The 26,700-nt window shown below is 39.6% G+C and overlaps 2 protein-coding genes across 2 annotated transcripts in view; both read right to left on the bottom strand.

The window, feature by feature from the left end:
* The window catches only part of LOC138633721 (abl interactor 2-like), a 37,451-nt gene extending 26,121 nt beyond the window's left edge, over window positions 1–11,330 (bottom strand). The window contains exon 1 of the mRNA XM_069720111.1: window positions 11,162–11,330. Coding sequence (XP_069576212.1) covers window positions 11,162–11,278 — 117 coding nt within the window. The 5' untranslated portion in view covers window positions 11,279–11,330. The remainder of the gene's footprint in view (window positions 1–11,161) is intronic.
* A 1,053-nt stretch (window positions 11,331–12,383) lies between these two features.
* On the bottom strand, window positions 12,384–26,309 carry LOC138633724 (transmembrane protein 237A-like). Its single transcript, XM_069720114.1, is given in 11 exon segments — window positions 12,384–12,558; window positions 13,640–13,761; window positions 14,008–14,095; window positions 14,197–14,270; window positions 14,890–15,081; window positions 15,536–15,656; window positions 16,518–16,672; window positions 17,596–17,698; window positions 20,233–20,341; window positions 20,407–20,514; window positions 26,211–26,309. Coding segments are annotated over 10 exon segments (1,128 nt in total). The 5' UTR covers window positions 20,503–20,514; window positions 26,211–26,309; the 3' UTR covers window positions 12,384–12,490.
* Between the last annotated feature and the right edge of the window lie 391 nt (window positions 26,310–26,700).

Genomic DNA, 26,700 nt, shown 5'->3' with positions numbered 1-26,700 from the left:
ATAATCCCATCATTAATTAGAGTAAAAACCTCAAGAGGCCTTGTTTTTGGGGGCGTGTCTGTTTGCGCCCTGTAACCCGACTACACCATGGACCTGCAGTATCATCGAGCTTCCAATCAGATCAAGGGAGAACCACAGTTTCTGCTTGAGGCTTCATAACGGCCGTTCACAAACCGACGGATGACGTCGCCGTTGGTGGCGGCTTGAGTTAGACGGAGCGACTGAGGCGACTGCTTATATTTTGCATTGAGCCTGAAACAGGCCGCACTTTTTTTTTTTTTTTGTACCTCAACAAGTATTGTGGTTGCAGCCACTGTGAAGTTTATATCGGTTATACGTCACGATGTTGTCTGCTTCAGTAAGGCTGTATGAATTAATTCTGTAAAAGTGGCAGCCTATTCGATTTATGGAGCATCATATCATTACATACTTTGTGAGGACACCTGCTGTGGTTCATTGTTGCTTTATATTGTCAGACTCTGGATTTTGTCTTGTTAACTTTACTAAGTCCAGGGCTGTTGCATAGTGTTATTTGTAACTGATCATCAGCTGCATGCACAGACTACAGATATATGTAAAACAACAAAAACATGTAATTTGTTGCAGCGTTAATCACAACAGGCAGGGCTGATATTTTACTCCTCTACAGCTTTAAAACTGCATTGCCATAATGTTTAACTGACTTACCGTGAATGGAAAAGTCTCATTTTAAAAAGTATGGAAGAGCCGTCAAAAGCGAGCAAAGGTTGATCTCTCCCATTTACTGAGGTCCGCCCTTACAGCTGATTAAACTGACATGTAACGGATCAAATGCACATGGATGATATTTCAACACTCAAAAAAACAACTAGAAACTCAACATTGTTATTCTTCCAAGTAAATATCTTTTGCCTGCTGAGTAGTAGGAGGTTCTCTGAAGTGAAGAGCAGGTTCTCCGATAAGCTGTTGTTAATGTTTGTCGACAGAGGGAACTCGTCTCTCTGCTGCAACAACAGTACCGAGGTCTTAGAAAGAGTTCTTCAGTTCAGCTCAGTGTGTGCTGGTCAGCTGGTCGCGGTTTGTACTGCTGGAGTTCAGTTATCCGATAATCTGTCACACAAAGTATTCCCAAAATACTTCATTTTTGTTTTGCGACTTAAGCATTAAGCCACTAAATCCAAACAGCACTCCAAAAACGGGCCTTTAATGGAGATGAACTTCCAGATCACGATGTGTGTGTTGCACACCGTCCAGGTGCAGCACTGTAGTTCTGCTCTTTTTATTCCATCAATCTTCTAACATTGTTCCAAAAAAATGTATTTGTGAATTTTTTCTTGATTTTCTAGAACATGTGACTTATCAATTCAGTCCCCTTTATGAGGAGGTCCACGTGGGCTAGTGGGACTCCGTTCAAAAGGACGTCCACATACAGATACACAGGACACCCCTTGATGAGGAACAAACATCTTTCCCATCTATTTGCCCGTTACCGTCCTTCCTTCTCACATTCATCTTTTTAACTCAGCCTCCTCATTTTCATGTCCCTTCTGATTCTCCCACTCCTCCATATCTGCCCACCTCCTTTTCAAATTCTTCCCTCCTTGTCTTCCACTATTTCCTCCACCACCTCTCTCTCCTTCCCTCTTCATCACATCATCCTCATATCTCCTCATTTTCCCTCTCTTTCTCAGCAGCCATCTGATGTCCTGTTAGCAGTGACCTAGTTGGAGGGCTGCCTCCTCTGGCCCAAGGCAGAGCAGCACACACACACACACACACACACACACACACACACACACACACACACACACACACACACACACACACACACACACACACACACACACACACACACACACACACACACACACACACACACACACACACACACACGTTTGCAGTTGATGTTTTTTTTTCCATTTCTAATGAATTTCATGTACATGAATCATATCAGATCTACATGAATCACACACACGCTCTGATTCCTCTGACCTCTTTTTTAATGAAGACACACTCTGCTCTCCTCCTGTCACATTCCTGATGCTCAGTGTTTTTTTCTGTATGATACAAAATAGAAGTAAGCTAACAACACCGACATGGAGTTGTAAGGATAGAATGACTGAGTGTGTAAACAGTCTGCTAAGTTCAGAAAATGACAACAGGCAACTATCTTCCAGGAACACGAACCATTAAGTTATTCATTTCAACTTCATACACAGAACATCCTTCACTCCCTAGACGTTGCGTGGGATGAACATTTTGCCATCATCAAACTACACTCTATGCAATCAAAGTGCAGTGTGCACATGTTTTCCTGTGTATGGGAGTGCTCCAGGGGCTGCTGAGTTATTGAAGAGGCTGCATGTCAAAGATTCCATCAAGCATGTTGTTTAAAACCGTTCAATATTTACCAAATGTTCTCTCACCTCAACGACAGCTCCAACATGGAATTCTGTGCAGATGGGAGACATCACTGGTTGGCTCAGCCTTAAAGCAATCTCAGCGATTGAAAGTGCCTCAGTCTTTTAATGTACAGAGATGGCTTCTGGACTAGCATGGAATAGTGGATTAATAATAGTTCGGAATAGTTCTGAGTGATTTTCAAACAGTATTTTTGCTTGAAACGCCCATTTCTAATCTATGTTGTATCAACTTGCGACTCCACGCGGTAAATTACCAATGACGAATTCATCACGAGCAAATGACATCACTTTACTGTAATATGCAGCCATGGAAACCTGGAAAAGACAACACTTATTCCATGATACTACAATATCTAAATTCCAAGACAATATTTTGGTCTGAAATCACTACATCAATATAGTACCAACATATTTCCCAGCCTGACTCTAAGCCACCTAAAGATGTGGTGGTAAATGCTGTCATGTGTTATGCCATTTTTATTTAGTACTGTGCAATAAGCCATGAGGAGAACAAGGAGTCCTTCAACAGATGGTCTGACCCCCTCAGAGCCCCGATCTCAGCATCACGGAGTCAATCCGAGACTGAATGAAGACACAGATGCCAGAAACAACCTAAGAGCCATACACGTCAGAAAACTGTCTGCAACTGTACCTGGTGCTGCTCGAGACGCAAAGACTGCTCACATCAAATATGCTTACGATTTACATTCTATATTTTAAGTTTGAGTTGTTTAACTGTATTTAGGTATATTGCAGTCTTTAGTAAAATCGTTTTATAAATCCTGACAGTATCCTCTTCAATACAGTTAAACGTACACTCATTCCTCTAATAAACTGATTCAGAGATGCTGTTAACATGAGGGATTGTAGAGCACAACAAGCACCACCTGAGGTAAGTCATGATGCAGGCAACAAGCAAAGGATGCAGGCAAAGAGGGCGGCTGGCAGTGAGAATTCAGGACTCGCTGTTTCACAACCTGTGTGAATTCTTAGCTACAAGTCGGTTGTGTAGAAAGCAGATAACACATCAGACAGTTACTGTACAGGGCGGCCTTCAAATCCCTGAAAGAATATTCAGCAGAGTGGGAACACAGTGGCCCCACAATGTTCCTGTCTAAGGTCAAACAAAGACAATATGTTCGTCTTCTTGGTGAAAAAACAAGGATGATTTGGTCATCAAAGCCTGTGCAATACAAAAGCATGATCCTGTCTTGGCTGAGGATTTATTAATTAGGCTAAATCGTTTTTGTACAGGCCTATTTTTTAATATATTTTCAGCAAAAACTCCCACATAATGACATTTATCTATATGTAAAAAAAAAAAAATCCTGCCCATAAAACTGTGTCTATATAGCTAGCTTAGCTATATTTCACATGCTTGACATTGAATAATGTATTTGTCCACAGCAAAAGTTTTATTAGTTTTACAATGACATTTCAAGTTCGCCTGGAATATTAAAAAATAAAATCAATTTATAACAACAGGGGATTGAGCCAAAAGAATAATTATTTGGAAGGAGAAATCATTTTAGGTCGTTAATGACATTTATTCAACTTTATTCACAAAGCGACAGGATAATATGAATTAATTAGGAGTCATTGTCACATTGTGACAATAACTTGTCCTTCCGAAATGAAGGGATTAATAGATTTTTTTTGTTACAAATGCCGTCCGTCATACCAATTAATTATAACCTGCTATAATTTTGGGAAGGGATTAAGAAATGAAATAATAGATATCCCCAAAGCCTACTGCACTTTGTATGCATTTAATTTACAAAAGCATGCCCATGGTATGATTTCTGGGGACCTGTGCTGCATGTCAAACCCTTCTCTCATTGCTTTGTTTCCTGTCTCTCTACACTGTGTCAACTGTTAAATAAAGGCATAATGCCACAATCTATTTTTAAAAAATGGCAGAGAAAAATGAGGGCAGCAAGCACAGAAAGAGAGAGGTACAGCCAGACCAGAAAGTGCCGTTCTCTTTGTCTTTGGATGAGACTCATAAATGCTGAGCCACTTGTCATGAAACACACCTTCTCTCAGAGACACACAGCCACCAACGGCCAACTGCCTGTTTTTACCTTACAAGGACAAGTCCCTCTCGTTATGTCTGTCTGTGAGTGTGTGTCAACTACGGGAGGATTTATTTCCACTTCAAATTCATGATGTGACTTTTATATCACATATAACAAACAGTTTAACAAACAAAGCTTTTAGGCACTAAAATGTAATATTTTCAAAAATAATGCTCCTTATTTAAATGCAGGCAAAGTGCAGTAAAGTTTTAAAATGAAATCAAATAAATATTGTGCGTGGCCACCCTTTGCCTCTAAATCAGCACCAACTATTTCTAAATATCATGATTTTTTTTAATCTACAGGGTTTTATTTTCCATCTGCAGACTTAGTAAGGACTACTTAGTAACACAGTGTCATGTGTTGATATCCAATTTCACGCCACTTCATACATCTGACAACAGACAGCAAAAAACTATGAACGAGAACAATGATATTGTGTATTATCCTACATTAAAAATGGAAAAAAGAAGCAGGTTAAGAAGCAGAATTACTTTTGCTGTTCCGGAACCAGTATCAAAGTCAAGATAATGGTCCTGCAATAAAGAATTTTTGAACGATAACCAGCCTTATCGATCTATAATCTCTTTAGCATCATCATGGTTCTGCCTCCTGCACCTCGTTGCAAGTACCCAGGACATTTCCCGAGATAGGCGTCCAGGTTGCATCCAGCTGCTTGAATCAGCGGGCTCCTTTCAATGTGAACAATCTACTGGATTAGTTGATAAGCAAAATTGTTTTTGTGAATTTAAGATGTGGCCAAATAACACCAAATTCAGCATCCATGGGGTAGTCATGTGACCAATGCTTGGCACATGCTCAACTTTCTAACCAGACACTGATTGGTCATATCTTCATAATGGCCGTGGAGAATGAACAAAGAGAATACGATGTCCCGTTCGCACCTGCATGTGGGACACTTTTGTGGTTATACAATTGCACAATGCTGCAATTGCGATTAAGATTTCAATTCAATTTTATTTATATAGTCACAACAGAGGTTATTTCATGGCACTTAACACATTAAAGTCCTTACAGCAGAACTTTACAATATTATACAGAGAAACCAACAATTCAACAATTCCCACATAAGCTAAAAGGGAAAAACTCCTCTTTAAGGGAGAAAAACCTCCAACAGAGGGAAGGAGAAACTAACTTAACAGGAAGAAACCTCCAACAGAACCAGGATCAGGGGTGGGCGGCCATCTGCCTCGACCGGTTGGGGTGAGAGGAGAGCAGAGAGAGAAAAGGACAGCATTCAAGTGTGCATCCCTACTTGAATCACACCACAATTAGAACAGAAAAAAGAGTTTGTTTTAACTAAAAATATAAACTCCTGTCCAATTGCACACATGATCATCTTCAGTTTGCCAAGCTTCTGATCACCAACCTATCCTTCCGATCACTCAGCCTGTTACGCCCCCGCAGGAGCTGTTCCTGGCACCAGCCCTCAAACTGGAGGCTGATACTTCTTCAACTGGAAAACCAATCGCCATGGTTTCCAACCCAAAACACACACACACACACACACACACACACACACACACACACACACACACACACACACACACACACACACACACACACACACACACACACACACACACACACACACACACACACACACTCTCTCACAACGACCAGGGTCCTCCTCCACCCTCCATGTTCAGCCTCCTGTAGCGGGGCCATGTGTTTTCAATGAGCAGCAGGAGGTCGAGTTACATTACAACTACCTCCACTGACAGCTAACCGGTACCAGCTGTGGAGGACCCAGAAGGAACAAAACAGGACGGGGATATGAGTGGGGGAGGGATGGGTCGTCACATGCTCAGTACAGGACGGCTCAGGATGAAGAAAATGCACAAATACCAAGATGGAATTCATGAAAAATGAACGTTGATTAATGGATGAAGAGTTTCAGCTCATTTTGCTGCTACATTTCCCCTCACATTTCACATCGCGTCCACCAGCTTTTAAAACCAGGTTTTTAACATTTTTACTTGACTTTGTTTTTTTTAAGTAAATATTCCAACAATCGTCCTGATATTCTGAGTTTCTCTCTACAAACAAGAAATCTTCTATTCTTAAATAGATGAGCTCTAACTTTGTAAAGATGTGTGAATTTGTGTCCCAGCTTCAAACCCACATGGAGATGTGGGTGGTGTTATATTGGACAATCAGGTCTCGTGCAAGACCAGTATATTGTATTTTTCCTGACAAACAATGGTAGGAGACCTGGACAGACATTAAACTATCTAAGGTAGAGTATGCAAGTTTTAAACAATTTCCTCTATTGATGCTGAAGTGTGTTTTTCTTCTACAGCCTTAAGGGTTTTCTACAAATTGCACCAAAGCGTGACTGAAAGGCGATACCTTTCAGGATTTCACTTGTGAGACAGCTGACGATCAAAGACCTGCGAGGCTGTCATGACCCTACACTCTAGCCAAAGGTAATACATTATCATCAAAGATAAACAGAGATATCATATCAGCATGCGGAGATTTTTTTGTCACTCTTTACCTCTCAGATGAGACTGGGGTTGGGATCTGTTCGCTGGTTTTGTTTGGGATCGGATTCATTAAACTCTGACAAGAACAGTCTTCGATCAAACGCATTGATGCAGCTTAAAGGTGGCTATTGGAATCAGCTTTCATCTATGTCACTGAGTTTAAAGTTCGGCGGGTGTGCCACCGTGCACTGGCCTCCACACACACCCCGGCAACTGCTACACACCACCGAGAGCAGACCGGGCGAGAGACAACCGGCAGTCCAGAGAAAAAAGAAGAGTGTGGCGTGGACTTTTACGATTGACAGGTAGTCTACATGAAAACCAAAAAAAAGGAGCAAATAGTCTGGGAGAGGGGGTTGCATTCCTAAAATCACAAACTGTCTGATCAGAGCAGATAAAAGTAAACAAGTATCTGACTAGGCATGCAAAGGATCAGACCGTTTTTAATAATGATATAAACACTATTATTTACACTATAATGAGTGTCTGTCCCGCTTTAAATAAAACCAGACAGATTTCAATTTGACAGCGCCTCATTAGCCGTGGCCACTTTACCCAGGAGGAGGCCACACAGGGCCAAGTAGGGCTGAACACGGGTCAACCCGAAATCCAAATATTTAGCCCATTTAACAGGATCAACGGCACTATCGGATTATGTAACAGCTCACGTCATCTGCTGGCAGCGGAAATGTAGGCCAGGCACTGGGTACCGAGTTAGCAATGTTAGGCCCCATTTGGACACGGAGTATGACCAGTTCAATGAACTGGAAAAAGAGGAGTTTGTGATGTGATTGCCGAGAGGAGGAAGTTATTGCTCACAGAGACAGAAAAGAGAGTTGAGCTCATCTCAAGGAAAGAAAAGTACACAAAGGTGAAAGGATGTAAGAGAGTAAAAGGAGAAGTAAAGAAAGAAAGGAAAAGTAACAAGGAGAATTAGACAAAGAGAAGATAAATTAAAAAGAAAAAGGGAAATGAAGATTAAATTAAATCAGTTATTGTGAAAAGCAGGGTATAATGGGGACCAGGGTTTCTATACCTTATCTGGTGCAGTGGTACTTTTCATGGACAATTAGCACATTGCATTTAAACGTAATGAATATATATAAACATGCACTGATTTTTATTTTTTTATTCTTAATTAAAGGTGCAATATGTAAGGTTTAAGTCCAGTCTTGTAGAACCACTTTGCACATTGAAAGGAGATACAGGAGAAAATACAGAAAGAATGCAATTCAAGAAAAAGTTTCTGGGAAGCTGACCTGTTAGTCAAGTTAAGAGAAGAGAACGGCTTTCCTCTGGTGCTACATACCAACACTAATATACACTCAGGTACTAAAACTAATATTAAATAAAAGCTTCAACTAGTCAAAAGACAAAACAAAAACCTGAAGCAACACTAAAGCCGAAAACTAAGAAATGTAAAGTGGGATGGAAATAAATAGAACAAATTTACACAAACTCATTGTCAAGATTATAACCTGAAAAAGTTGCAAAAGTAAACCGGAAGTTGTCAGTCCAAGTTGACCAGTTTAAGCCGAACACACAAAAAAAAGCCACTTCTTAAAGAACGAAATGAGAAAACATTTTTGGAGTTTGCCAAACAGCAAGAGGCAGACTTCCCAAACACATGGTGGGAGGTTTTCATGAGCAGGGACTGGAAAACTGATCAGGCTTGAAGAAAAGTCAGATGGAAACCCGTTCCCATCCCACTGGGATGGATTATCACCTTCCTGCAGGACAAAGACCCTCAAACATACCGCAAGAGCTACACTGGAGTTGTATAAAAGGTTCTTGGAATGGCTTAGACCTCAATCCACCTATGAATCTATGGCATTACTTGAAAACTGCAGTACACCAACACAATCCTATCTCACTAGCAAGAGCAGTTTTACCTTAAAGAACAGGCAAAAATCCCCAGTGGCTACGTGTGCTCAGCAAAGAAACGCACCAAGAAACCTGCAGCTGTACTTAAAGCAAAAGGTGGCGCTAAAAAAGTACAGATTTCAGTTTTCTTAATTGTTCTTTAAAAAAAAAGGACATTTTAATTCTAGGTTGGAATGAAACCAAACAGGAAACACACCAAGAGGAGTGGCTACTTTTACAATGCACTGTACCAGCATACATTTTATAACTGCTGCTTTGTGCCTGGAAATATTACAGATACCTGTACAAACAGCATGCGCTGACAGTTTATTAGTATTTAGCATGTACACATGGATGCGTGTAGCCAGATTTCCCCTGTGTCAATCTGCGGTGACGCATCATACACCGCATGTGTCGCCCTTTGGTGAAGACGAACTGTTAATGCAGTTTCTCTCGTTGAAATTCACACGCAGCTGCACAAATGTGGTGAACATGAAGTGTGGCGGTGAACAGGTGTGTATTTAGCGCTGACAGATGAAGAACAGTTGTCCATAACAGCCTTGCCTGCCCACGTACACTCACACACTCATCTGCCGTCATGTCTCCGCTAACCAAGCACAGGGGGAGGATGGTGCACGGCTACTGGTGTTTTATTCACCGTCTTAAGAAGCCATTATTGAAGCTGGTCATAGACTTGTTCCGTCAGTGGATGTTACACAGAAGCACAACTGAAAAGAAAATGGATTTACAACTTTTAAAGTAGTTCTTTAAAGCAAAAGTCAGAATGTCACCAAAGTCCAGCTTTACAGTTGTGAGGATTTGCAATATTTTTAATGTCTTATGCAATACTAAACTCAATATCTTTGGGTTTTGAAAAAAAAACAACCCAAAAAAACCAGAAAAATATCACGTTAGACTGAATAATAAATCGATTAATCGAGAAAGTTACATCAATATACTTTAAATTAACCTGACACTCACTTGTCATCGTACATCTGACACTGGGATCTAACACTTTGTGAAGCAATGTTCTTGGTTAAACACATTGGACACTTGTTTATTATTTATTTATCATTTTCAATGTAAAATGACAAAAAATAGCCAAAAATCATGAATTTTTTTTCCAATCAGAGTTTTCAAAAGCTTACTGTCACGTCTTCAAAAAGTCTGATTTTGTCTGAGCAGCACACAACAATATTCAGTTTTACTATAACATAAAATAAAAAGCAACAAACTGAAAGCTGAAACTAGAGGACTTGATATATTTTTACTTAACAAAAGATTAATTGATTTTTTAAAATAATGGACGAACCAATCCTTTCAGCCTAACTTTAGATGTATATTTGTTTGTTTATTTGTATCTACAAATGGCTTTTTACTTTTCCTATTGATGACGATCACTTCATCTCAAGGCATTTCAGCTATTATGTGAAATATATCCTTGTCCATAACGGTTTTGGAAAGAGGAAAATATTATAAGGGATTTATAATTTGCACATTTCCAAGGTAATTCTATACTTATACTCTTGGTTACGTCCAGCGGTCCGTTATGACCTTAAACTTGAACTTTTCACCTGGCCAAAGTTGCCCCCTCTTGATGTTATGTAACTGGGCTTCAGTACATTTTGATTTTGAAGAAATGTCTACTTGGTCAGGGATCACGCTGAATTCTTCTTTAATTGTAAGCAAAGTGACAATTTATGTTTTCTCTGAAAATATAAAAACAACTCTGTGTTAAGCTGGAGGAGGTGAAGGAGTAAAATTCCTCACAACGTATTGTTTAGCAAATTCAAATGATAATGAAAACCAGATCTTCAGAAAAACTGGGTAATTTCCCAAGTGATGCTTAATGCTGCAAATGATCTGTCGTTCACACCTCCATGTCAACGATCCCCTGCTTATCTGCACAAGTTACACACAAGTCGCTTTTTATTTCGGTGTGTGCGTAATGAACCAATCAAGAATGAATTCAGTCAAACTCCAACTTCAACACCAACTCACTTCCATCCATGACTCACCGCAACGCACCGCGGGGCTGCAAACAACACTTGGAAAAGTTGGTTTTTCACACTTAGAAAAACGTGTAAGGTTACAAATGTGGACGCCGAATTACCTCTGAGGTTCCAACAATTCAGCCCTAAAAACAGGTCCGTTTTTAAATGTGGACTTGAGTCCTTTCTGTAAGACAACGGAGTATTTGTACAGTCATTCCATCACTCCTCTCCAAAACGCCCACTCCCCACTGACATTACCTCCATATGTCATTTTAATTGATTTGCACACCAGGTGTTTAAATACGAGCACGTACCTGGACATAGTTGCTTTCGCAGTACTCCGCTACTCTTTCCAGGTTGGTGAAACTGTCCAGTAATGCTCTCCGTCCCGCAGGAATTTCGTCCTCCAGCAGCATCTGCAGCTCCGCCATCTTTACATGCTTTTTACTACTAGAGGCTGCGGCGCGCGCTGACTGGATGTACCCCGCTGCCTTCAGGGGCTGTGGGAAACATGAACTACGTGCTCCAATGAAAGGGAAAGTGGGAGTTTTCTGTGACACTGAAAGTAACAAGAGCATTTCAGGGTTACGGCCGTGGACGGGACAACCGGGCACAGGCCCAGGATCCCAAGTGGTCTTGGGGACCACGTTGGAGGGGACAGTTACTGTTTCTAGTTGGAAAGTCAATTAAATGACGAAGAGACACACAATAACTTTGAAATGACAGCAAAGACAAACAAAACAATTTAAAAACTACTTCAAATACTAAACAACCACAAGGACACCAAAATGACCAAAACGACAAAGATAAAATTAGCACAAATACTTGGCAAAAAATACAAACAGATGCAAAATGACCATGCAGACAACCTCAAACACATAAAATGACGACAAAGACACAAAGACTTCAAAATGAATCGAAAAAGATGCAAATGTACTAAAAAAGAGAACAACTTCAGTCCAGGAATATAAAAATGATCTTGAGTAAATTTCAGCCTGAAATCCAATTTAAGTAAAAGTATAGACATATCAGCTGCTAAGTAGTTTAACTATTAAAGTAAAAATATTGGTTTGGTCCCTCTGACTGATTTTTTTTTTTTTAATTTTATTTCACTCTATTAATCCCCGAGGGGAAATGTCTTCACTACAGCAGGGGGGTCTCAGGGGGGAGATGCTGCAGCAGGCTGCCACTAGCGCGGCGCCAGGTAACCTGACCTGAAGTGCATGTTTTTGGATGTTTGGATATATGATTATATATGACAACAGTAGGTTATTATTAATAAAGACGCAGTGTCTCAGCAGTATGTTACTATCGTAGCTAGTGTGAACTTCTATATCCAGTTTTATATCCAGTGACAGCAGATAAATCTGAGGGGTTGTCAGATAATTCCTTAGGGAGGACACAAGAAAAAAAAAAAGAAAGTTCTGATTGTCAAATAGTTTTCCTGTTTTCCTGCAGTCAAGAACTTTAAAGACACCAAACACCCGCCAGCTGTTACTGTACACATACTGCATTTCTTTATTTACAAAATCACATTCATGTAAAACAAAGTGCTAGATAATATATTGTACAAAAACATAGATTAAAAGAGCAAAACACAGATTTGGAGTCTGATAGAGACAGACAGACAGACAGACAGGGCTTCAGGCAGGGATGTCCAGGTTCTCGTCTCCTCTCGGGTATCCCTCCACTTCCATTGTCATCAAAAACTCTGCAATAGAAAATAAAAAATAGACCGGTGTGTAACATGCTTTACTTTGGTGCCATCTGGTGGTAATATCAAGACTAACGTCAGGATAAACTGCAATACAACACAGCAGAAACCTCATTTGTAAGATCAAAGCATCATTCTTACATCATGTCCACTCATGAAAGGGATTACAGAAGCTGTGTTTTAATCATCATTCAACCTGCATGTTCTGTTTGGAGTCCAAGAGACTAGTGCTGCGTTCCAAGTGACATATTTACTAACAAATAGTGCACTTACATGTTGGAGCTTTTACTTGTGTAGTGCAGGAGTTTTGACAGGGTAGTGTTGTTTCAAATCACACACTGCACTGACTGGAAATAACCTCAACATGTCAACACATCACCCACCAAAACATCTGCAGCCTAAATTATTTTACCCAGAAATTAACATGTTTCGTGTCCTCTATTTCGAACTCTATGAACACACTGACGGCTTCTGGACAGCAGTAGTTAAAAATAAACCCTTTTGTGTGGTGTTCAACAACATCTGCAGCTTCCTCAGACGCTTTAATTAGAGAATTCTTTACTTCAGTGGTCCCACCCCTTCTCTACATAGCCAAGATGGCCACACTTCTTTTTTAGACTGTTTTGAGTGCATCATCCTGGTACTTGTAGTGCACTGCATGTTTCTGTACTTGACAGTGTGAACGCACGTAGGCACTCAAAATAGTGAGTGTTAGTACACAAGTGTGTCATTTAGAACACCAGAGTCCTCTTTAGAAGCTCAGGTTGCATTTAAACTTTTGAACTGATGTTTCAAAAGTGCATCTGTATTGTGACTGGGACAAATCCCCAATCAATCAATAGTACACAGCTGTGAAATGTATTGGGGTAGACGTATTTAACTACAGTACTTGAGTAAATGTACTTGGTTACTTTGCCCCACTGCATCTTTAGGAACACGAACGAGATGGAATAACAGCCACAAGCAATTACAACAATGTAGAAGTGTTAACTTTCTATACAGTCGTTAACCCGTGTGTGAGCTACTTTCACGAAGGAGTTAGCCTGACAGTAATCTACAGTGTGATATCTCCACTTGCCTTCTGTGTAGTCGATGTCCGGCCGCGTGGAGACGACGGCCCAGGCCATGCCCACCAACAGCGCCACCACCAGGTTCACTACAATCCACGGCCGCAGGATCTGCTGCTCCGAGCCTGGAGGCCTGCAGGAGGCGGGGAGGTTAGCAGCAAACGGATTATTAACTGGGAAAAAGACAACTGGACAACTGTCCAGGGGCCACTGACAAGTATGCTATTTAATAAATGTCAGAACATATAGAATTATGGCCACTATTATTCCCTAAAGTCAAAAGGAATTATCGTTTCTTTATTTAATTATCCCCCCCAAAGAAGATCAAAAAAATCTTCCACTGTATATAAACAATATGTAAAACAATCAGGGTTCTCACCACAGAGTCTCGTTGGCAGTAGGATAGAGGTTGATGCGATCACTGGTCATTTGCTGACTGAGGGACAGGATCAGGGCTATAAAATACACTGAACACAGAGAGATCATGTTAAAACATTTCATCATCATTATCATCATCATCATCATCATCATCTCAATCTCAACCCTGCTGTCATGTTGCCTCACTTACAGAAAGATGCCAGAGCAGCAGGGTCCAGAGTGAGGAAGCCTCTCAGGGCCATGGAGGCCTTGGCCAGGTTCACTCTGCGGGTGACCCCAAAAACAAACATGTTTTTTTCTGTCTTATTGTCTATTTAAAGTAACTGATTGTTGTCCAGCAGCAGTTCAGTTCAACTATGGACCACTTTCTTTAAACTTTGGGGTTTTACAGACGCAGTGAAAATGCAGGTCCTACATTATATGTTTCAATAACTTGTGTTTCTTTCTTTTAAACTATTTAAGACATTTTCTTTAGGGTTGTTTCTAAGGCCAGATAACATTTTTCTATTAAGTTACCAAAGTTAAGTCAGCTTATTACTAGCATGTGTGCTTCAAGTGGACTGTATGTAACTGATTGTTTGTTTGCCCATGATAAACACGGTTCCTGCTTCATTTATGGGTGAATAAAGTACAGTTCTAATTGTATGACCCTCATTAAGGCCACAACCTGAAATGCACAAAAAAAGCTTTCTTTCTGACAGAATTGCTGCTGGAGTTTAGACTTCATCTGGCTTTGTTTGCATCCGCCATGCTCACTGGAAGAAGGCAAAGGTGTACCACAATTCTCTATTTGTTCTCTGCAGAAAAAAAAGTCTACTAAACTCATGAGAGTGGAGTACGATTTTGTCTTACTGGCTGCTATTTGCACACTCAAAAGACAGACCTGTCGAATGCAGACACGGTGCTGATGGCCAGCAGCAGGTAGAGCAGAGACTGAGCAGGGTAGGCCAGTAGGTGGTACTGCTGCAGCAGGTTGGGCAGTGTGGTCATCTGCTCGCCCGCCAACACGTACACAACAATAATGTTCCACACCGCGTAGCCGGCCAGGAATCCATGAGAGAACAAACCGATCACCCTGCAGGTGGAGAACAAGAACTTTGTGTAAAACTGGCTTCACCGCTACACTACTGCTGGAAAATATTACATTCATCTTAGGACACGTCATACTTCACAGAAACATGATCTCTGAGGTGTTGCACAAGCCAGTCGCCTAAGTGCCCTACTTTTTTTTTTTATGTATGTGCTCCCATCATGTGATAGAACGTGCAGTCGTACTGATAAACAAGCTTACATTTCAGCTGAACCAAATATTTCCAGCTGTTGTGATCAGTCAATGAATGGATGGCCAATAACTTTTTGGAGCTTACAGACAAAACTGAAATCCTGTTAGCTCCTCAAAAGTGAAATGAGATCTGTTTAAGAAACTCTCGGTGTGTGTTTTTTTTTATTGTGTGTGTGTGTGTGTGTGTGTGTGTGTGTGTGTGTGTGTGTGTGTGTGTGTGTGTGTGTGTGTGTGTGTGTATGTAGACCTGAAACCACTGTGGACTCTTAACGCGATGTCTCTGGTGGTCCAGATCTGTCTGGGGTCGACGTAGTCTTCCATCATCTCTGAGTGTCGCAGCTGATCTACTCGCTCTGCCTGGAAACGTCCTGCACACAAACAGAAATATTTCCATCACTTTAAAGGGCATTTCATTGACTTGCTTGCATTCCATGGAGCCATAACCTAATCCTAAACCTAACCTTACCCTAGTCTTTCCCTTAAAATCTAATAATTAATGCATTGTTGGCTTGTTTTTCATCTCCAAACCTGTACTACAAGTCAGCTGTTTTTAATGTTATTACACCTCCGCGCCTTTATTTAATTTTTTTTTATTTTGTGTTGAGTGTAAATATCCTTTGACATTTTTGAAAATCTTTTTTTTTACTTTGTGGTCTTGTTTGAGTGCAGAGCAAACGCCCTGAGAGTGTCTGAGGTGAGAAGGTCAGGTGAAGTCAACTGCCTGTGACCTACACAGACACTGACACTGCTTCTGATGGATTAAAGAGTATCACTGCAACTTCTGTCCAAAACAATAAAACAAACATTCATTTAATTTGTGCTATTTTGGACAATCAATAAAGTAAATAAATAAATAAAATGTTTATTAGTGACGAATAAAGTTTCTTATTATTCTTATTTTATAGTACTTAAACCCAAAAAACTCTGACCTAATCGTTTCTTTTGAAACAAATATGTCTCAAGTCATTATGTAATACAACATTGCCTTCATTTTACAGTATTATACTAAAATAGTGTAGTAGAAGAGGGAGATCAAATTCATAAAATTCAATGTTTTAGAGGCCTGCAGTTGTGTATTTGAGCAAAACCAGTGTCAGATTTTTCTTAGATATCTGAGTGAGGCACGACGACAAAACTCAACATTCTTTCTGATTGTTAAATCTGTACGTTTTGCTGGCTTTGTCTTTCACTGCTGCTGACTCATACATTTGAATCTGATTCAAACTCACGGTTTCTCTCCACGAAGACTTTGCCGACTGGCTGGCTGGTTCCATGCGGGGCGGAAAACAGGGAATGCTGGGGGATGGGCGACGGGGCACCTGTGGTGATGTCGTCGTCTTCGGCTCCCAGATGGTTGCTGTGGTGCTCCGAGGTCTTAGTCTTCCTGCCATGTGACAGAGGAAAGAGGACTTTGTCACATTTTGAATGGCAGTGTCAGTCTGTCCTCCACTTTGGTTCAGACTGAACTAATAGAACTGTAATAATTGATTGTGAGGTTTTGGACTCATGAACTCCTGCACACTGCGGCTCTGGCTCACATTAAACCCTCCTGCAAACCACAGACCAAAGCTCCATCTTTCTCGCCTCCAGTGACAGGGTGAAGAGGAGGGTTAACAAGGTGTCACTTCTACGATACATTAACTTCTCTGTACATGGATGATGTAGTTTCCTGTAGTGCTGTGCAAAATGTCCAGAAAAAGGAGCAATGGCCATGTTTGGCTCAACTTGACAGTTTTGGGGACAATGTGGGGCGCACCAGTTTTTTTTTTTCTACCAGTTGAATTCAACTTGAATCTTTTCCTTGACTGACTCACTCTTATCCAATAATGCTTTGCTTAGTGAATGCGCTTAAATGATCACATGTACTGATGTGTTTGTAGTGGGAGCTGCTTTTGTAACTGATGATCGCTGTGATCAGTTTAATAATTCCTCATACACTTGTGTTTACATTTGATTATTTTTTATTTGTTTTATTTGTGCCTTTATTATTCCTTGAATGATTTGATTCAATTCGCTGGTGGTTGATTTCATCGCTGGGTTCTTATATACACTGACTGAGCTTCAACTATGATTAAATGCCAAGATTCTGCTTTTAAATTTGATTCATTGATTGTTACTCAGCTGTGACAGTATTTGCTTGTTTGATTGGCATAATTTGGGTTTTTGATTCTCAAAATGGTTAATCATCTTATTGAATGAATCTAAAGTTTGTTCTCATTCCTGTGATTATTTATCTAGTGCTTTCCTTCGGATAAAATCTCAACAAAGGTCTAGCCGATGATTAGTTTACTAAATGCTGCTCCTCACCTCTTCCTTTTTGTCCTTTTGGTCACAGGAATTGTTTCCTCTCCGTCCATGACGGGGTCGGACGTGTTACCGTTTGCCATGTCAGCGTGCTCTGTTTCCTGGTCTGACACAAAAAACCACAAGTTCAGTCACACCTAAGTCATTTTGATAAAACACTGTTTGTTACATAAAATCAGTGTGACACCTACAGATATGACTTCATAATGAAAAACAGATAAATAAGTGATACAAAGTGCAGGAAACAGAGATTTAAAAAATTTAAAAGTCAAATGATGTTGTTCCTTAAACTCTGTATGTAAGAACTACATACAGTATTTAATCTCCATATCTACATGACACAAAATCAACACATAGAAAACAGACAAATACATTATTGTACGGCTGGTACACTGAATACACTCTGTTCCTACACAGTGACTTGGTCAGTGGTCAATAAAGTGGCAGAGCATATTAAAATAATAAGGCTATAAAAGATTTTAAAAATAAAACATGGGAAGGAGATAATGGCCATATGCCAAAATTTAAATAAAACAAGTTAAATAGTTTTGTACTCAATATTACTCAATATTGCACATGAACCCATGTGGATAATATAAACAGCTATTGCCAATTAAACCTAAGAAAGCTATGTTTTCCCCCAAAATTCAGCAGTTATCTTTTAGCTGGAGTGCAACAAATGGGCTATCTCCATAAACATGAATATCTGCCACTGACTGAACGAGTGACTGAATCGCTGACAGTGATCGTACAGCATTGGTCAGACAAATGCGACCACAGCGCTATAGAGCTTATGAATTTACTTGACAGCTTTGAACTGACCCAACATGTAAAGGAAGCCACCCACCAGCATGCTAACACTCTGGACTTAATGATAACAAGAGGGTTACACATGGATCATGTGAATTACCTATCTCTGATAATCACTGTGTATTTTCTGATGTGATCGTAACCATGCCAAAGACTAAAAGGGACATTCTGTTTCAAAAGAGACTCTATGATGAAAGGGATGAAGCTAAATTCACTGAGATGATGAGGTCAATTGAGCCTCTTTAAATGACATGGTTGAACATCTCAATAACACTCTGTCGTCTGTTTTCAAATACTGTTGCTCCTCTAAAGATCAGGAAGAAGTCGACTGGTTGAATCTCCCCGTGGCTAAACTATAACAGTGTGACAAAGAACAAGAGAAGTTGTCGGGCAGCTGAAAGAAAGTGGAGGAAAACTGGACTCACAGTTCACTGTGATATATACAAAGAAGCCATGACTTCCTGTAACAAAGCAATACGTCTGGCAAGAAAGGATTACTTTTCTAAGAATATTACAGAGGATGCTGGAAACTCAAGAATATTGTTCTCCACTATTGAACATCATACTCAACACTAGCCCCGCCCCCCTGCAGGTCTCGGCATCAAAATGTGAAGAACTGGCACTGTTCTTCAGAGACGAAGCCACTTCAATCAGAGCCAGTATTGCTGCTTATCGATACACGCACACACTCCAAACATCTTCTAACACAGAAGCAACAATGGAAACATTCACCTCCATCACATGAACTGAGCTTTGTAAGACTCACTGGGTGTAACTCCTCCACTTCCTGTATTGACCCGATACCAACAGCGTTTTTTAAGCAGGTATTCAACAGCATTTCAAGCCATGTCCTCGAGATTATAAACACATCCCTTCAAACAGGCATTTTCCCAGATGCCTTCAAAACAGCTGTTGTAAAACCGTTAATAGGATCTATTCTCATGCAGCTTCATATGCGGTTTCATATCAGTCCTTATGCATCTAATTTCTTTTCTATATTTTTAAATGTTCCTTTATATCTGTTTTCATGTCAAACACTGCATGTCATTTTCTTGCTGTAAAGCACTTTCTTGTATGAAATACATACAAATAAAGTTTATTATTGTTATTATTATTACACACTACTACTATCTTCAAAAATGTAAATCATCTCTGTTGCTAGGTTTTTTCTAAGGGTCGGCCTACTTGCTGGAGAAGTAAACACTGCATACATTAGACTAGAGGCTACTGACGTGACTGATTGTTTTCCGGGTTATTGGTCATACCTATGGTCATACCTGTGTATTGCCATGGAAATGGAGATAAAAAAAAAGTTTCATATTTTGAGAGCGAATCGCCCCCAAAAAATTAATACATTTTGATTCCATATTTTATTTAGTTGGTAACTTCTTGCGCCGTATTTTAAAAGTTGATTAATATGGTTTTATATTTCTCTGTAATGTAGCACAATGTTACTTATTAGTGTCGTTGTCATTGCTGGAACTCAAACATTTTTTCTGACTTCTCAAAAAATATATATTAAACAATTAAATAAATTCATAAAGGTGCAACGACTAGTCGACTCCTGGTTTGAATTAACGACTTTTAGTTGACTTTTAGCAGAATCTTGAATCTTCCCTGCAGAGTTCATCTGCACTATCAACTCATGTCAACTTCCTGATAGCAGTCAAGCAGTTGTGTTTTAAGGAACAGACAATAAAGCTGGAGGTACAGCTACAATGATTAAACTGCAGTAGTGGAGGGGAACGTTACGTCTGTGCCAACTGTTCATCTATCAGCAGACAGCTTTGCTCGTGTTTTTGGTATAAAGGCAGGTAAAAGTTTTGCCACCGATGGTCGGCGCCCTCTTCTTTTTCTTCTTCTTCTGTGGTGCTGGATCCTGAGGCTCTGGGGTCAAAGACTCTTTGCTGTTGCTATGGGTTACATCCTCCATCTCCACCTCCAGGCCCACTAGAATAGAGTAGAAGAGAACAGAATAAAATAGAATTCAGTGCTGTGTGGAGCTGCAGGTAGTGGCTATCGCCTCTCACCTTCTCCCTGCTCCTCCCCATCGTTGACCTCCTTCTTCACCTTCTTCTTCTTGCTCTTGACCGTCGGCATGTCGATGTTTCTCTGTGAGAGGATCAGAAGTTCAAGATATGAATAATGTCAATCATGAAGATCTCTGAGCGTGTAACAGACTCTGAGTAATTTAGGTCAGTTAATTAGTGTTTCACGAGGATCTGCAGGCAGCCGGGTGGTGATGCCTGTTTGAGATAATTGGATTAGTTTGAGCTCGGAGGACAGGTGGTGGAGCAAAGCTTCAGGAAGCATGCCACACAGCACACAGCTTGTGTGCACACCGAAATCAAAGTAACCACATTTTTGATGATTTTTCAAAGATCCTGCTCACATTCATCTGAACCTGAAGATTGATTGGTGCACTCACTGTCATGCTGCAGCATTTCTGCAGTTACACTTTTCCAAATATTGGTTTGTCCAGCTCATGCACTTTGCAGTTCGAATGTGCGTAACATTATGCAAAATGCAAACATTTTCAGCCTCGGATGGACAATAGGGTTTAGTTTTATTTTTGTCTCTAAGATCGACATTACTCTCACATATCTCCAAATATGAAGCTATCAGCAGCTGGTTAGCTTAGCTTAGCATAACGACTGGAAGTAGAGGGCCTGGCTCTGTCCAAGGGTTAGAAATCCCACATAGCAGCACCTCTACAGGTCAGTGATGAACATGTTTTAGGTTGATCATCCGTTTTATGTGTACAGAAACGAAAATAGTAAAGACAGATTTATTTTTTTACTGGGCCTTGTGCAGACTACTTCTTTGGGAGCAGAGATGTCCTCGTCTTGTTATTGATGAGACTGTGGTGCGACCTAAAGATATTTGGACATTATAAAGTTCACTGAAACATTACGAGTTCTGACAGAAGAAATATATTCATCATTTTTTGTACGCTGTTTAAAATGTTCTCTTTGGTTGAATCTGGTGTTTTTATTTGCAGTGCTTCTTTTGCATTGAAAAATGTGTATTTCTTGTCAGAGCGACACCACAAAGCATTGTGGGACAGTCGTTGTTGTTGCGTTGTTGTGTGCAGGTGGATGCTAAAAAAGAGCACTGGCTTCTTCGGACAGAAAAGAGAAAAAAAAAAAAAAACAGTGCAGAGGAGAGGAAATATAAATTGACCAAGTGAAAGACGGACTCTTGTCTGCTTTGAGGTTTCAACAAGTTCTAGGCAATTTGTGATAATGAAGTCAGTTTTTACCTTCGGACAGAGCCAGGCTACTGTTTACAGCATATATTAATGCCAACGGCAAGCTAAATTCACACAGCGTCCACTCGCAGTAATGCAACACAAAAGGACCTCGGTCACCCAAAAAGCATTTTCCTTCCGAACACTATTATAAAAGGGAAATGTGTAAACTGGTCAGGGCACCTCCACCTGCAAACAAAGTAATTTTACTTATTATTGATTTTTTATCCATGAGGGTTTCATATTTATAAAATTGTTCTGAGTCTAGAAAAAGGCCTGTCACTCCCTGTTAAGTTAAATAAAGTTTTCAGTGGATGATTTTCTCCACATCCAGTTGACTCTGTTTAAAAAAAATATTTTTATTAACATTTTTATTTGGAACAGAACTGAAAAATTATCTTGAAAAACGTGTTTACATGATGTTCCCATTTTAACAAGGGTGAAAATGGAAAATAATATAGTAGAATAACTTAAAAGGACACTATAAATAATACATTAAAAATTTAAAGAAAAAATGAACTATAAAAAAAAATTGAAAATACGAACTTTGAACGTCTGTTTTAAATGAGGATGCGTAATCATCCAAGATTTCCAACAGCTTTCAAACTTTTTTTGTTCAAGTATTAAAATAAAAGTTTGTTTCTCCATCACAAAAATATCATGGATCACATTAACCCAGTCTCTCAACTGTTGGAATTTCAGTTGTCATCCATTTTCTCGTGAGAGCTTTCTTACTTGCAATCAGCAAAATATCTATTTTCAGGACCCTGGACGGTGTCTTGTCTCTTACTATGGTACATTGTCTCAAATTTGATTTTCAATTTGATTTTACTACCTTTTCCATGGTAGTTTAGATTTTTTTCCCAATATTGGAGGAGTAACGCACAGCTCCAGAACAGTGATTTGCCTCTTCTCCTCCACAGGACCTCCAACATGAAATGTTTTTATTTATGAAACTCTGCTGTGCTGGTGTTTAAAAAAAACTTTTACTAGATTCTTCCACCTAAATTCTCTTCAGGAAAGAGCAGACGCACCTTGTTATTTCTTTCCCCCATATTTCCAATTGTAGCATTACATTTCAGTGGAGTCCGTTTTAAACTGATGATTGAGGGAACAAACTAGTTGTCTTTCATTTTGAGGGGTTATATTGATGTTTTGTCAGTTATAATATGATAAAAACAGTTGATTTCAGGCTGAACATTTCAATGAAAATTCCGGACGGCACTCGGCATCATCACTGCTCCTCCTCATGTAGAGAAAAAAACATTCCTTATGGTTTCCACACATGGGGCTTATGGGTGTTGAGAGTTAAGGCCACTTTCACAAAGCCATCAAGGGGGGATCTCATCACATCCACGGGCCGAGCAGGGAGCCATCACATCTGCACAGACCCTGTGATGGACCAGAAGGCAGTTTTAGATGACTGAATCTGCAAACCCCTCCTGGTGTCACATACAGACATGACAGTGGTATTGATCTGAACATTTTTGGCAAAAAAGCACATTCCAAAATATCTTGTGTTTTACGGGTAGGAAGTACCTGATGAATGTGACCCCTGCTTAGTCCATGAGATATGTATTTACCCATATATTTGTGCAACCGTTCAACACCTCAACTACACACACTGCTGCTGAGTGCCAAATCTGTAATACACACTAATTCTATGTAGTCAGTAGTGAATTATAAATGACATTTACTCAAGTACTGTACTTTTAAAAGTACTTGTACTTCACTTGAGTATTTCCATTTGATGCTACTTTACACTACCCTGGTGCAAACCAGACCCAATTTCAGTCCATGAATATGGGTCTGGCGATCCTCCATAGGAATCGTTTGCGGTGGCCCGTCAAATGCTAATATGAGCTGAGTTATCAGACTCTATTCACAGTGAAGAACACTGAAGCTGTGATCAACAGTCGGTGCAGCCAGACTAACTTCATATTTCCACCTCACTACATTTAAAAGGGAAATATTGCACTTTTTACTCCCCTATATGCATTTCACAGATGTACATGTTACTAGTGACTTTTCAGATCAATATTTTATATTCATAATATTGTTCTATATGCATTCTGCTCAATGAACAGTGTTGAGATTAGCTTCACCATGACAAAATAAAAATGCTGCTCATGTTCATGTCAATGACGCACTGTTCCAATGCTTTATACATGATAAATATGGAAACACTACATTGGGCCATTCTGCATAATGAGTACTTTGACTCTGGATAAAAAAAAATTTGCTGACAGTGCTCATGTATTAAAGTAAAATAAGTACAATTTTAAGAGTTTTACTAATATTGAAACTGTTTGTTTATCATTGTGGGAGTAAAGTAAAAGAACTGAGTAACTGTTCCACTACTGAATACAGTATGTACAGTACTACATGTTAGTATATTATACTGTAAAATGTTATGAGTTATTCCACAAAAAAAATAATTTAACTGATTTACACAGGAAATTATACATCAGACATTCATCAAACTGTGTCGTGTAATGTCACTGAGTATATAACAAACAAAACAAAATGTCTTCATTCCAATATAATACTGATTTTCATTTTAAAAGATCTTTCATTTTCATTGAATTTTTCAGACCCGTAAGCTACATCCACTTTTATATACAATTTATGGTCACCACCAGGAGCAGCTTCTCCAGTCCATGTACTAATTAAGTACACTTTAACACAACAAGTATATTTTTAGCACATTATTGTTTTTGTGTTAAATAGTCGCAACAGAAATATATGGCAAATGTGCTAATAAAAAGTGTATTAAACGCATGAATACCTAAACTGTCCTGCATGTCAGAAACAACCTAAACATTTTGTGTTTCATTTCCTGTCTACAAAGGAAGTGAGGTTGTGTCTCGTGGCATGTAGACATTCTCTGCTCGTGATCACCTTTATAATCTAGTGAGGTACCGAGAGAGCTAGAACAAAGGAAGAGACTTTCTTCGACAGCAGTCTAACAAACATCCACTGCTATTTAGTGGCACTGATCAGTGTTTCTGCACAGCGGCATCAGCTGCTTGTTACTGGTATTAGCGGTACTGGTCAGAAAGGGTTGGTATGCGTGTGTTTTTAATATGTTTACACCAACATGATAAAAGAACAGAAACTGTCTGTATGTGAGCCTTCAAAATACACTTCAATGTAATATTTCTAAATCTAGAACCATCACAATCATCCTGTTGTTTCTATGACATGGAGTAGTTGGGTCAAATATTTTAATTTGTTTATAAATTAGCTTCCAGAACGGCAAAGCAGGAATCAATGAGTTTCGTGATAGTTTGTGGTAACTGCACAATATATTAACAGAAGTTATTAACAATAATCTGCATCACCGTAACTTCTGATAATTTCAGCATCTGTGCTCCTGAAAATGTTCACCCATAAAATCATCAAACTAATGTGCTGCCACAACACTCAGTGAGCTAGCTGATCTGGGTGTAAGATACTTTATGCTGTAGGTAACTTGATGCCAGAAATGTTTTTATCTGACATCTTGACTGGATGTGGTCATCTTCCAGCTTTGAAAACGTCGGTAGTATTAGCAGACTGTGTGAACCAATCAGGATCCAGAGGTATGACTGGGCTGTAACAGCTGATAATAGAGGCTGAAAGTTTAAAAAACAAACTGGACGGGCTACATTCGACCAATAAGACACACAAATATGAATATTTAAATCTTAATATTAAAATATTTAAAAGGGGCTTAACATTTACTGTAGATTCACAGTTTAGTTCTTTTTTGTTCTGACACACTTTTAGTACATTATTCATAAGTGCACATGGAGGAATAGTAAATATACTTTAAGGACGTTTGCTTTAGTGTACCATTTGTGTGCATTTTGGCAGAATAGTACCCATCCACAGCACACTCAAAAATGTACTGGATTTGTGGTTGTCTCAATCGAGTACACTTCATTTTGGGTCATTTCCACTGTGAATGCACTCCACACTAAAGTTGCTGAGAATCACTGTGTAGTGTGGATACGGCACACCAGTCAACTGTGACATGGCACGACATGGCCCTAAACAAGAGACTGACTGAAGACTGGAGACACCATAAATACACAAAAAAAGAACCTGAGATGAGGTTGAAAATAACAGAAGAAGCTCGTAGACAGACCTTCAGTTCAGTGAACAGAATGTGACAGTTTTGAGTTATAAAAAAAAGCATTTTCACAATGCTTTGTTTTACAAAATAATGCAACAGCAGATAGTCTTCCTTTGGAAGCAGAATGAATATTACGACAATAAGCATACAAATCATACTAAAAAAGACAATGATTGGAAAGATGTTGCACTATGAAAGACTGGCTATTATTAGAATTAAGAGTATATTTAAATTAAGGGATGCTTAAATTGTCCAATGTTTTTTAAAAAAAAATCTCTTTTAAGGGATGCCCTAATTAAATTAATCTAATCGGATCATTTAATTAATTGACCTTATTATTAATCTTATCGCAAATTAAATGATCTCATGAGGAAAAACTATTTCTCTACAAACCCCATTCATGTGAACAGGTAGCTTCAGGGCGATGTCAGTGCTCACCTGTGCAGCTGAGTCTGTCTGCGGCTGTGGAGCTGAAACACTGCAAACGCTCCTCCTGTGTGTCTGATCTTATCAAGCTGAAGTGTCTTAGGCTGAGCCTGAGTGTAAAGACTCTGCCTCCCTTCCCTTTATTCGACAGTCTTCAGTCCTTTTTTAATTCCACAGGTGCATTCAAGATGACTGCAGGTCTCCTTAAATTGTAAACCGGCAGCCTGAATAAAAGGTGGGGAGGTAAGGTGGAGCAGAAAGGAGACGCAGAGCGGAGAGGAGGCTCATCTGCAGCTTTCAGAATTTAGAGTAACAGGTGGATCACGTGTTGAGCCGCGTTGGCCCCTGGGAGCTTTGTGGTAGGTTGATCAGATGCGATGTCACAGCTTGGCGTAGCTTCAAATCAGCCATGGATGCTAGTAATCCTTCAGCCTTCTTTTCTTAAATCATCCCTTCAACATATCCAATCACTCCTTGCTCTGCAGCTCAGTCATCAAGAAAC

This window comes from Brachyistius frenatus, unplaced genomic scaffold, assembly GCF_029030835.1.
Source record: "Brachyistius frenatus isolate BFR_SWC_R1_liver_20210118 unplaced genomic scaffold, ASM2903083v1 Contig_232, whole genome shotgun sequence".
NCBI classification, from domain to species: domain Eukaryota; kingdom Metazoa; phylum Chordata; class Actinopteri; family Embiotocidae; genus Brachyistius; species Brachyistius frenatus.
The sequence above is the reverse complement of the archived record's forward strand: the minus strand, read 5'-3'. Positions and strand labels throughout refer to the sequence as shown.